Source organism: Aquarana catesbeiana, linkage group LG13, assembly GCF_042186555.1.
Source record: "Aquarana catesbeiana isolate 2022-GZ linkage group LG13, ASM4218655v1, whole genome shotgun sequence".
Lineage (NCBI taxonomy): Eukaryota > Metazoa > Chordata > Amphibia > Anura > Ranidae > Aquarana > Aquarana catesbeiana.
Window position 1 is genome coordinate 230651785 of NC_133336.1, and position 13698 is coordinate 230665482.

The 13698-nt window shown below is 42.0% G+C and overlaps 1 protein-coding gene across 1 annotated transcript in view; it reads right to left on the reverse strand.

Annotated features, from left to right (window-relative positions):
• Nucleotides 1-4868: 4868 nt before the first annotated feature.
• The window catches only part of LOC141116701 (high affinity immunoglobulin gamma Fc receptor I-like), a 61744-nt gene continuing 52914 nt past the window's right edge, over nt 4869-13698 (reverse strand). Inside the window, exon 6 of the mRNA XM_073609092.1 lies at nt 4869-5070. Within this exon, the coding sequence (XP_073465193.1) occupies nt 4869-5070 (202 nt within the window). The remainder of the gene's footprint in view (nt 5071-13698) is intronic.

Below are 13698 nucleotides of genomic sequence, written 5' to 3' on the forward strand. Positions count from 1 at the left end.
TTCTACATTACCTGACCATTAATAAAACAAGGCAATAGGGTTGATTTACTAAAAGTAGAAAGTTCAAAATCTGGAGCAGCTTCCCGTTTTTTTACGAAGTTTAATTGAACAAGCTGAAGTTAGAAGCTGATTGGCTACCATGCACAACTGCACCAGATTTTGTACTCCCCAGTAAATCTGCACCAATATATACAAAACCCACTTCATATCTTCTTTAGTTTTCAGAACTTAGACTAAACAACGTGATCAGTAAAGTGTTACATTTGTGTTAAGAGTCTTTTCTCAGTTTTTATTTTAAGAAAACCACTTTATTTCCTCCCTGTTATTCTCTCCTCCATGTGTGAACTCAGTGACCACTTCTACTTCCAAGGCTCACTGTATTCAGTTTATAAGCACATTAGTTTAATCACTCATAATTTTTTTCAGATTAATCAGATCAAGTTTTTTGTCAAAAAAGATGAAGTTCCTTGGAATTCAGCCAAGACCTTTTCCATGTTCACTTAGATGTTTCATTCAGGTCCTAAGATTCCTAGATGTTCTTCTTCTCTACCACTTGTTGTGAAAGTAGGTGAAACATACGGCAGCAGATAATACAAATCCAGAGATCACCAGGCGTATAATATTTTGCACCATGTAATCTGAAGAGAGAACCAGTGATGGAAGTGATGTGATTTTTAGGTACTGTAAGAAAAAAAACGTTATTTATGCAATTTTGAACATTTTGAATGTATATGAAGGATCTGGATTAGCTTTTTTCTCATTGGACAGAAGCAATGATGTTGTTTAATTTTCCAGTAATATGTTTAACTTATTCCAATAATAGGAGGACAGGTGACACAGGAAGCAATGAAGCTGAACTGGGAGATAAGTGTGTCACTTGCTCAAGAGGAGCATAAATCACAAGACTGGCTGACCAATCTTACAAATCTATTTGTTGGAAAACCATTAAAAAGATGAATTTCAACTTTATATTTAACTAACTTTTTTACTATGAAAAGCTTTTGCAAACATTTCTCTGCCCAGTATCTTCACATTATGGACCTCTCTTTTATGACTCATTATTGACTCTGCCATGACATAAAGGGAAATTGAATTGGGAGAGCTTCAATTAGGGTTCCATGTGGAATGAGTGCCCCAATTAGGGTTAGTCCATGTAGATGGAGTTCTTGTGGGAGTGTTAATTCTACTCCACGCAGGTTATTCCATGTGGAATTAGTGCCCCAATTAAGGTTCCAATTAGCATTCATTAGGGACTCTGGCCATTGACACTTGGCCAGTATTGACTCCTTTATGGCAGCGTTTTTACTATGTAGAGCTTTAGCAATAAATTCTCTGCCCAGTGTCTTCACCTTATGGAGGTAACAATTATTAGAGCCTGAACTATTACTGGGCTGGGATCAGTGGTTAAATATACCTGTTGGTTAACAAAGAGAGAAGATACAAGTCCCCAACATCAGGGCCCTATTTGGACACAATGTTGTTGTAAGTCCATCTGAATGATGGCGGAGAAGAAGGCCTTTATTGTCATGACATCCCTTTACCAAACCCTACCCCTTGTATTGTGATTATTTCAGTATGAACTAATTAGTGATGAACAAATCAGCTTGCGTTCAGTTCTCAAGCAATTCATGAATTTCGCTCGAAGTTCACGAACTTGGAAGCAAACATTATTAAAGTCTATGGATGGGAGGCAAATCTTAGTACTCTGCCCATTTGTGGGGCTTTTTAGCAAGCTATTCTTAAACAGAAGGTATAGGAAGCTGGGCACTGCCATGGGGTCATGTACCAATGGCAAAAATAAAAAATAAAAATATTTAATTTGAAAAAAAATCTCTGCCCACTCATAATTATCATCTCTCTCTCTAACAGCTCCAACATAAATAGACAATATGGCTGCCGTTGTGAGCACACTCTTTTATAGACAGAGGACCGAGTAATCTATTCTTTTAAATAATTGGTTCTTATTGTTCCTTATTTTTGGGGTTGAACCTGCAAACTTTTTGGCTTGTGATTCACAAACTTTGCAAATCCCACGGATTTGCCACAAACCCATGACAATGGTGAACTCGGGCCGCATTCCTAGAGCCAATGCTAGAATGAAGTAATGAAGGCAGAACAGGGTCTGCTTTATATTCTAAACTGATTTTCAGCATTATACTCCACAAATTTAAGAGAGAGAATCTTTGTGTTCCCGGACTTGTGAAGAGTCTTTTGATTTCTCTAAACTTCCCCACACCCCCTCTCTCCAACAGTTCTCTGACTGAAGGTAGACAGAGATCTCTAGAGATAGCTAGAAGAGGGAGAGGAAAGGAGAATAAGGGAAGGAAAGAAAAACTTATGCCCTGTACACACGGTTGAATTTTCCGATGGAAAAAGTGCGATCGGATTGTGTTGTCGGAAATTCCGATCGTGTGTGGGCTCCATCGGACTTTTTCCATCGGAATTTCCGACACACAAAGTTTGAGAGCAGGATATAAAATTTTCCGACAACAAAATCCGATCGTTTAAATTCTGATCCTGTGTACACAAATCCAACGCACAAAGTGCCACGCATGCTCAGAATAAATTAAGAGACAAAAGCTATTGGCTACTGCCCCGTTTATAGTCCCGACGTACGTGTTTTACGCCACCGCGTTCAGAACGATCGGATTTTCCGATAACTTTGTGTGACCGTGTGTATGCAAGACAAGTTTGAGCCAACATCCGTCGGACAAAATCAGATGGATTTTGTTGTCGGAATGTCCGATCAATGTCCGATCGTGTGTACGGGACATAAGGGAAAGAGAATAAGTAAAGGGAAGAATGACTAAGGGAAAGAGAATAATGGAAGGGAAAAAAGACAAAGAGAAAGAGAATAAGGGAAGAATGACTAAGGGAAAGAGAATAAGGGAAGGGAATAACGAGTAAGGGAAAGAATGACTAAGGGAAAGAGAATATTGGAAAGGAAAAAAGCCTAAGGTAATACTAATGTAAATTGAATAAGGGAAGGAAGACTAAGGGAAAGTAAATGAGGGAAAGGAATAAAAAAAAGTAAAGATAATAATGTATCACAATGTGTAAATGTTGAGTCATGGTGCTGCTCATCTTACCCTGCCACCCTAGGCTCTGGCCCACAAGTACCATTATAGTAAGCACAGCCTTTTTTCAGCCCTTAGCTCGGAACTCTCTTCTTCCCTGTGTACTGTATTTGTTTCTTTTTTACTGTTAAGTGAAGGAACTTTTAAGTGGGAGGCTTTTAGATCAAAATTTATTTCCACATGCAAACCCCCCACCCCCCAAAAAAACATACTATGTATATGCCAGTCTGGAACAAACTACAATGGACTCTCTTCAGCATTGTCTTGGTGGGCTAACAGTGCCTGTGGATCTTCTAAAGTCAGAAAGTTGTCAAACTATCTATACAGACTGGGTCTCAGGAGGTATTTATTTTCGATAAAGTGATATTTGAGACAGAACATTTACAGATCAGAGGCTAATTCAGTTCTTCAAGCTCACCGTTTATCTGCATTATCTGGATATAGAGTCCATCACTCATTTTCCTCACAGTCTCAGATGCCGTCCTCCCTTCACAGGTATAATTCCCAGAATCCTCCAGCTGAGATGACCGCACTCTGTATGTATCAGATACATCGTATCCCCGCACAGTCCGTCCATCTCTGTAGAGGGCAAAGTGCAGCTCTGTGCCGCCTCTGAGCGGATCCAGTCTGGTGTCACATCTCACCGTCATCTTATCTCCTTCTATTACCCTGGACAGGGGTCACTTTTATTTCTGGAGGAGAGAAGAGCTCTGGAAAAGGAGATTAAGACAATGATTGGTCAGTAAGATGTCAATGAATGGGTGCAAAAGTAAAAACAGTATACTTGTATAAATGTGTGAATGGACATAACTAATGATCAGGTAATTTCATATGATTGTTGGTGGAGGTGGGGAATTCCATGCAATCAATTCTCACTCAATATTTAGCCAAGTGTTTGTATGAAGACCTGCTTTCATGAGTGAGACAGTGCCCCAAGTGGTTGGAGGTCTAAGTACTATACCAGGCCCCACACCGGAGGGATAACATCTTTCCACCAGCCAGTGACACCGCTCCCCGCACTAACTACAAAGATTTTTTGAGGGAAATAGCATTATACATTGATTTTGTTCCACCAGATCTTCAACACGTGTTACACTTTAGAAATGTGCAGGACGTAAAAATGTATTTTGTTTTATTTCGGATTCATTTGTTAGGTTAATAATTTTGTTTCGTTGTATTTGTTATGTTGAAATAAAAATTAATTTGATTTTGAAATGGAAACATATTGCAATAAATACAGTGAGGTATAAAAGTGAAATAAGATGAAAACCCTCCAAGGCTTAGCAACTCCGGATGCTGTTTACGGTGTTGGATATTCTTATCCCGTATCTATCAAGTGGAGAGATCGGGGCATTCAATGGGTAGAGGACATTCTTAAAAACCGCTTACCCAAGCCATTCCCAGAGATAATTGGTCAATATGATATTCCCCCCACTGAACTTTATTCATATATTCAGATAACCATATTTATGGGCAACTATCCCATCCCAATGATAAAGCTCCCTCCCTTGATACAAACTTACTATGGATCTCCCACGTCTTGTCTAAAAGGCATCTCTCTCTTTTACAATACCCTTCAGTGCAAAACTACGTTCTGCAAATCTAGCCCTCACCTAAAATGGGAGAAAGATCTACAAGATACTTATACACCAGCACAATGGCTCCAGGCTTTTAAATGTACACATGGTATTTCCCACTGTACTAAACACTAGAACTCTCCCAAAAAAAATCATTTCTCGCTGTTACCTTACACCCTACTGAGTAGCCCAATTTTACCCCTCCCAATCGCCTCTATGTTGGCACAACTGTGGTCATGTAGGCAACCACCATCATATTCTCTGGTCTTGCAAGAGTCTCACAAGCTTCTGGAACCACGTTTGGTCTAATCTCCTCTGTTACATGTATCCTAACTCCACCTAACCTGGCTTTGGTCATGCTAAATTTAGAAATGGAAAACTTTCCACTTAATAGTCGCCCATATACTGTTAGCATCCTGAAGTAACATAACCAGATACTGGAAGAAAGACTTCACCCCTAATCTGTCCGAAGTGGTTACTTCTATCAACCTTACTTATGAATATGAAAACATTTTAGCATTGTGAGCTGGCAGCAGGGCCGGTACAAGGCAGGGGCGGGAGGGGCCACTGCCCTGGGCATAATGTGGGAGGGGGCGCTAAAACACTGAAGCATCATGCTCAGCCTCTGTGTTGCTAATTCTGTCCAAAAGCAGAGACTTGAGAATGTGCCCATACCTGCTGCAGGCTTCCCCGGAAAGGCCAGAGACGCTCTCCTGGGCACAGGTCCCTGATAGGCTGGGCGGCTGGATTGGACAGTGAGAGCTCCAGTACAGGTGGGCGGAGCAGGCAGAAAACAGTACACTGAAGCCCTGATCACTGCTTTCTGCCCAGCAGACATCAGAGCTTCCCTCTCTCCTCCGGCAGACTGAAGATAAGAAGTGATAGATAACAATCTGCTTTTCTCCTCCTGTGAGTCCCGACCTGTTCTGCTATCCACACTGTGATAGTTACAGAAACAATGCCGTGTGTGTCTCTCCCTCCTGTCAGCTTTCAGCTGCTGGACGGATTGATACACGGCACCGTTTCTGTAACTATCACAGCACACCGATCTGCCTCCCTGTTCGGACCACATATGATCCCCTCATAGGTGCCTGGTCTCCCCCCAGCGCTGCCTGTTTTCCTCTCCCTGAAAGCAGGGGGATTCATCAGGACACTGAGAGAGGGGGAGGGCTTGCCTGTCTTAATGCACAGGCACTTTTGCAAACTGCCCAGGGGTCCTAGGTGCATGGGGGGGCTTTGAAGTTTCCTCCCCGCATTTTTAGGCAGTGGTAACAGTTCTCCTCACTTTGGCTGTCTTTTGTTACAGTACAGGTGAGTTCTGTTATCTGTCTCTCTGATGTCTGCAATGCTCTTTCTCCCTCCCTGGCATCTTCCTCCCTGCCTCATCCACTATCCGGGCCGTCCTGCTCCTCCCTGTCATCCTCACACAGATCCATTCATCTTTGCCTGTCACACACTGCTCTTCTCAGATGCTTGTTATCTCTACCCCCTCCCTTCCCTGTCCTTTCATCTGCAGACACTTCACCTTCATACAGGTGTCTCCCCCAGGATCTACAAACATTACAAATGGCAGGAATCCCCCACCCTGCACACCCCCAACACTGTCTCTTTACTAGGCAATGGAGATCACTCCCTCTCCCCTCCCCGAGAGCCCATTTACTTTTTTTATACTATGGCTATTTCTTACCAGCTGAGAGTATTCCCCGTGCCTATCTCTGATTATCCCTCTCCAGTCCCCTTGACAGCCATCTATCCGCCCTCCCTTCCCCCCTGTCAGCACAAATCCTCCTTTTTTATACCTATAAAGACCAGGATTCCCCCAGTCTTGTTCCAGTTCTTCTCTACCCATCCCCCATCTCATACCCAGCCCCACTTTTACCCCCCTTCCTCTTTCTCCCCTACACTATGGTTCTCATCCCCACCCCATTTTTTTCAGGGTTTAACCTCCCTGGCGGTATGATTATTTCAGATTTTAGGTGCTGAAAGTGGTACAATTATTTTGTACGGAAATTTGGCGTTTTATATTGTAGGACTGTAATTCTTAGGAATAATTCACTTAAATCTGTCCAAACAAGAGTCTAGTAGACATCCCGGGTATGATAAAGTTTGAAAAACGAAATAAAAAATTATAATGTAAAAAATAACTATAAATCATTATAACAAATAATAATATAATAATAATAAAAATTATTCAATAAATGTAATCAAATCAAAAACACTGAAATTTGCTCAGTTGCAGAATTGTCGCTGTCGTTACTTTTAGTGTTTGGTGACGGATTTCCCCACAAATCACTATCGCTCAATTCTGCGAGTGATTCTAATTTATTATCACTGTTTTCTAGCTGGTCTAAAACTACTTTTCATGTAAAGGGACAGTTTTGGTTGCTATGGACAATCTCCAGTTTCCAGGCAGAAAGAATAGTATTTATAATATAAAACTGCATGCAGGACACTGGGCAGACCACTAGGGACAAAGGGGATGTGTAATTATTTGATACAGTACTGTAATCTGTAAGGTTACACTATACTGTATCTATACTGTGTGTTTTAATTTTTGAATTTGGCGCCGAACTCCGTCCCTGTGCGTTGCAACGCTCGCATATTGAATGATGTTCTTTGAAAATGTAAAATTTAATGCATTTGTTTTAAAGCAAACTATCCCCCAGAAGAAGACCATGACCAAATAGGTCGAAACGCGTCAGTTTTTGACATGGCAATTACTACCTTGTAATGCTATGTAATGTATGTTTGCAATGCTGCATCCTGGTATATGTATCATGCCTTATGACCAGAGCTCATATTTTAATGTTCAACATGTGATTCTAATTCATTTACTGTAATAAAGAATTTTATATATTAAATAATTTGTGATATTTTGCTGCTGAAAAACCTGGTGGGGGAACATTCCCATTCATGCCGCTGATGGGGGGGTGCTGAGATGCCACTGACCAACGGGGGGGTTGTTTGCTGCCTCCCCCCCACAAAAAAACACACCGGCCGTCACTGAATTACATCTTCCCTTTGTACAGACAAGTCCAGCAGTTACATGGCAGTGCAAGAGGTTGATGAAGTACAGAGGTCCTCTACGACATATGGTGCAGCCGCATGCATTCCAACTTGGTTCTGGAACCCGGGCCGGCTCGTCGCATCTTCACCAATCCACATCACCAGGGAGTCTGACAGCTGCAGGACGGCTCTCTCTCTCCCCCAGACAGATGAGGATTACATGGATCCGCATGAGGACTAATCATTATATGCCTATGACCTCTTACTATCTTGTAAGTGTTTTTAATCTCATTGTGCCTGTAATAAATCTTTTAACCACTGCACTTAGAGGCACCTTTCCCTTTCCTTTCCAGAGCTGCTTCTTCTCTACAAAGTCCTGCCTTCGGTGCCATCTCTCCACTGCTACAAAGGACCGGATACCCAGCCTCACCAGAGCGCTCTCATCTCTCCCTCCTACCTATATAAGTTGTACCAGTTTATCTGCAATCTTCCCTTCTCTACATCCATTCAAAGTGCTGTATTTATAAAGCTCTCAAAAAGAGGGAGGGAGCTGAAGTTACATCAGTGAGGAGAGCTCTGAGAGCTGATTGGAGGGCAGGGACACACACCCCATTCACACACCACACAGGAACAGAGCGGAGGCTGTCAATCAGCTGGAGGTCCCTCCCCTATCACCTTTTATCTCTTGGTGTCAGGAAAACTTGTCAGATGTGATTCATGCTGATAGCAGAGGGACATGACACTTAGTGGTCTGGATAGAGACAAGTACACACTATAGAGGGGTATGCTTTGTTCATACTTTATGTCTGAGGTTTACAACCACTTTACTGTAAGTCTTAGCAGTCCACCATCAATTTAAGCACCCAGTCATTGTCATACATTCCAGTAATATCTCATTTTTTCTTTTCAAGAAGGGAAAAGATCAATATATTTATTGTTAGTACAACTGTACCTCCACACATCTGACCATCTCATTCAGTATTAGAGGAGTCCCCAGCCTCACTGTTGGAAGTGGTCCTGGTGTTGGGACAGGTGTGGGAGGCTGTACAGGTCTACTCTGCCCTGGAACTAGCACCACATCCAATATTCACACAATGGCAGCCTCCAGAGCTGAATGACACACATATACACTACACATCTGTCACATACCTGGTAGGTAGAGCCCGGAATGCAGGGAACGGCCTCTCGTATACCTCTGACTCGGGAACCCCTGGTAGTGATGACAGGGGCTCGAGAGTGCAAAGGGGCACAAGTGCCTGACTGTAAAGCTGGAGCAGAGGGCTGGATCCTGTAGTCAGCTGGGAGGTGTCCTGTAGTCCAGCAGCAGGATGCAGACAGCAGGGAGGTGACTTGTAGTCCAGCAGCAGGATGCAGACAGCAGGGAGGTGTCTTCTAGTCCAGCAGGATGCAGACAGCTGGGAGATGTCTTGTAGTCCAGGAGGATACAGACAGCAGGGTACAGGCAAGCCGGGTCAAATACAGCCGGGCAGATCAGGTACAGAGGGTAAATCCGGGAGAATAGTCAAAGTCCAAAAGCTGAGATCAGGGCAGGCAGAAAACAGAGTAGTCAAAGTCCAAAAGCCCGTTCCTAAGCCGCTGTCCTGTTTCCATTCACACACGTAGCGCAGCTCTACCCCGCCCGACTCTCTCCTCATTGGCTCATTGGCTATGACTGACAGTAACAGGAGCCAATGGCTCAGCCAATGAGGAGGAAGAGACCTGGGAGAGAAGCTGCTCTCATGTACATCGCTGGATCGGGATAGAGTAAGTATTGTAGGTCTGGTGGGGGAGGGGGGCTGTTGCATGCTGAAGGTTTTTTAAGTTCATGCATAGAAGTCATTAAGGTAAAAAAACCTTGAGCGTTAACTTTCCCTGTCTGAGCCATTTAAAAAAAAAATAATTTTAGGCCTGAAGATTTTTTAAAACCCCCGAAACATTACATCATTTCTGAAAGCAAAGATCCTGAAGAATAAAATGGTGGTAGTTTCATTTTTATGTCACAAAATCTTAGCTTAAGCAATATATTACCCAGCGTGTCAGCGCCGGAGGATGGAGCTTATCTCACAGCAGTCTTCATTTACCAGCAATATTGCAGTACTTCCCTTAACGACAACCTCAATTGAAATTGATGAATATTTCCATTCTTTGGGCATTGCTCTGATTAATCAACAGACTCCATCCTTCTGTTCCCTGTGGTTGCAAATTTTGGGCCGCATCGCTGCCCCGGTGTAGGTGTGTACGCGCTGGTTTTGACGAGGCTCTGTGTTGGGTGAACATGGGGAATCAATAAGAGTGTCGGATGATATCACTACCAGTTTGCATATCCCTTGAAAAAGCGACAATGCGAAACATGTCGGGCTAGTATGCAATAAGTATCATCTGCTAAACTACAATACACACTCCAATCCCATCTGACCACCATGTTTTTAGAATTGTAAATTTTGATACTATGTATAATTTGTATGTCCTTTTTTAATGATTGGAATAATAAATTGCTTTTTTAGACAAAAACTCTTTTCTCTATGCATAGTTTGTTTGCACCGTTAAAATCCCTATAGTCTTTTTTGTATTTATATTTTTGTTCAGGGATGTGGTGCCTATTACTCAGGGTGTTTTTCCCATACTCGGTACCAAAACCATAAATACACAATATATTACCCAGTTTTTGGTAAAATACAAAAGATGAGGTTGCTTCGAATGAAGATAGATACCCAACCTATCAAACCTTAAAATGATTGTAAAGGTAATTTTTTTTTTAACATAAAAAAACATCTCTATACTTACCTGCTCTGTGCAATGGCCCTCAAATGAGGTCAGGTAAGTAAAATGGGGGGTGGGGGGAGGCTGACACCTAAACATTTTTTTACCTTAATGCAAGGAATGCTTTAATGAACTCCCAGCCCCCCCCCCCAGGGGTCTCAGGACCCATTTCCTATTTGGTCGGGAGGTGAATCAGGAAGACAATAACAAATATTAATTTGAAAATGTCACACAACTGGGTGGGCTCGGGGCACAGTGCTCTGCACCCCAAGCCCATCCTTTTTTGAAGCCAATTAGAGCCTCAGGCTCTAATCATGTAATTCTAAAAAAACAAACAAAAAAAAAACCTTGATTGGAATCCATGTGTCCGGTGCCCTCCATGTAGATTAGGGACTGGGCACTTGTATTGGGGCGGCAGCGCCGCTGTACCCTGTATGGATGGGCCGCCACTGCTGGAAACTCAGCCTGCTCTGGGTTAGGAGGTGACGTCACATCCGGTTGAACACATGACGAGTCTCTGGAGAGAATGGCGGAGCGGTTTCTTTACACACATAGAGGATGATTGGGCCGGTTGAGCTGATGCTGGTCTGGGCACTTTTAAATGTAAGCTCATTAAACTGGATGTGTTTTTAATGGAAACGTTTTTAATAAACGTACTGCACAATCATTTTGTCATTTGTTTTTTGGGGTATTTGGCAATACATATTGGATGTGAGAAATTATGTGTTGAAAGTGCGTGTGAAGATCGTACTAGATGGAGCATTTATCCTATTTGTTCCCGTGGGCATAACTGGTTGTATTGGTCTTTATGACCATAGGGATCTGGTGATCTCTATTACTACACGTGGTGGAGCACCGTTTGTTTGGGAGTGGAAATGTTTTTCATACCCAATACACACTCTGCTGTGGATGGGATTAGGTGACTCATTGGAGTAACACAAGAATTGTACAGAAGAACTTTATGTGTTCCTTTTAACTTCCCTTATTTTCATTTTCATTATAAAGAAATTTAAAAAATCTAATTTTTCAGCATGAAAACTGTATTGTTATAGCATGGACACAGGGATTGAGGTGTTTTGGGCATTTTTAGTAATTCTGTGTGTTTAACATTTCACGTTGTTGGAGAAAATTTATATTATTTTACATTTGGTTGATCCATCTAAAGTAGATGTTTAGCACAAATATTGAAAATGTTAGGATTTTTTTGTCCTTAAAGGGATTAGTTCCTTACTTTACCTATTCACTCTAACCATGAATATTGTGCCAAAAAATATTGATCTCACCCCAGTGTGCATGGCGATATGTAATGATTGTAGTGCAATTGCTATTTCCGTGTGTAGGTGCCCCCAATAGATACCTTTATGTTTCCATGTGTGTGTGGTGTTTTTTTTGGAGAGGTTGTAGGTGCCCGGTGTCATTTTGAAACCATTGTCACTGAGATAGCAAGTGAGGGGATACCTAAAATTTTGAGCGGAAAAAGAGGATTTTTTTTTAAAAGGCTACTTTCTGGTGAAAAACATCTAAACAAAAATTCCCCTACTGGGGGAGATTTCCTCTCACTTCCTGTTATGTCTATGGGACAAGGAGAAAAATCTCTCCAATGAGACTCAGATGACAGGAAAAAGGTAGAGATTTAAACCCTTCCCTACCTATCCAAAAATTGTATTAATAATTGTATATTGTATTACTTTCTTTATAAAATTTTAGAGGAAAAAAATAAATATATCATACTAAACACTGGATGGATCATTAACATTGTTGCCTTTTTCTGGTCTATTTTGGTCTTGTTCACACATATCTGAAAGCTGACAACTCCCTTTCTCTTAAAGTGGAAATAAAGTGTTTTAAACACAAATTTCTAGAAGGAAGGCTTTTATGGCAGAACAGACTCTGTGGGGTTGATTTATTGAAACTGGAGAGTGCAAAATCTGGTGCAGTTGTGCATAGTAGCCAATCAGCTTCTAACTTCAGATTCTTCAATAAAACAAAAAAAACCTGGAAGTTGATTGGTTTCTATGCAGAGCTGCACCATATTTTGCACTCTCCAGTTTTAGTAAATGAACCACATTGAGGTTGCTAGGATCAGATATTAGGGAAATGTAGTTCTTTTTGGCTCCTCTGTAATCTGTGGAGAAGTTGTTGATTGTTTGGGGCTGTTCTGCATTTTAAAGGCTGCAGATTTGATTGTTTATCCCTGTATTCTGGAGGATTCTAGAATCATAGTGGAATGGAAAGTCAAATGAGCAGTCTGAATATTTATTAGGTGGCCGAAGAATGCATAAATTGTTGGAGGGCCTGGAGCAGTCCTTTTCTAAGCCCTGGTTCTAGTCCTGGTTCCAGTCCTGGGTCTAATCCTGCAGGAGGAGTCCTGAGGCTGAGGAGCTCTGCCCCTTTGGGCAGATTGCTGGAATTTGTCTGCTTTTACTAATCAAGGGACTCCACCTAAGGATCTGGCATTGTGACAATTAACCTCTCCCTCACTGTAGAGTGTCCAGTGGAGGCAGGAAGGAGGCATCTGGTGATCCTTTCACACTATGAGTACTGATCTAAGCTCAGAGTCTTAGTGACTGTATGCTGAATTCCTTTTAGTGAAAGTGCAGTGGTAGCTCAAACTGAGATCTTTCTTTGCTCCTGCAATAAGACTATTCAGAGAGGCTTAGCAAAGTGAAGTGTACTCCTGCTATCATTCAGTGTTTCTGGAGTATCTCATATCACCTTACTCACAAAAAGACATCCCTAGACTGTTGTAATGAACCGGTGTGAATGAACTGTTGCTGTGAGTCTGGCTGCTTCTGCACTTGGGAAAGAACCAGGTAAATTACGGCGGCTCCTGTGGGGGTAGAGCTACATGTTTTTTCTTTCATATAAGATTCTTTTTGCAATTGTCTTCTGATTGTACGATGACCCACACATGCTATAGCTGCTGGCAGCGATCAAATGAAAAAAAAAAACCTGACAGGCTGGTTGATCGATAGATCAACTTCTGACAACCAGCCTGCCCATAGATAGATCAAAATTCATCCACTTCCAGCTGAACCATTTGGCTTAACTCATATGCACATGACTGGGAGTTACATCATCCCAGTCAGCTTACCAAGATGGCTGAACCTTAAGGATAACCAGGTGAAGATATCTGCTATGGTGAAGGAGCAAAGAGGGAGATCACAGACCACAAATCAATGGGGGAGCTGCCTCGGTAGTATGACAATCATATTGCCAAAGAAGCCTCTTGCACATTATGGCCAATTCCCACCCACCACAATGTGGTTCAACTTTTA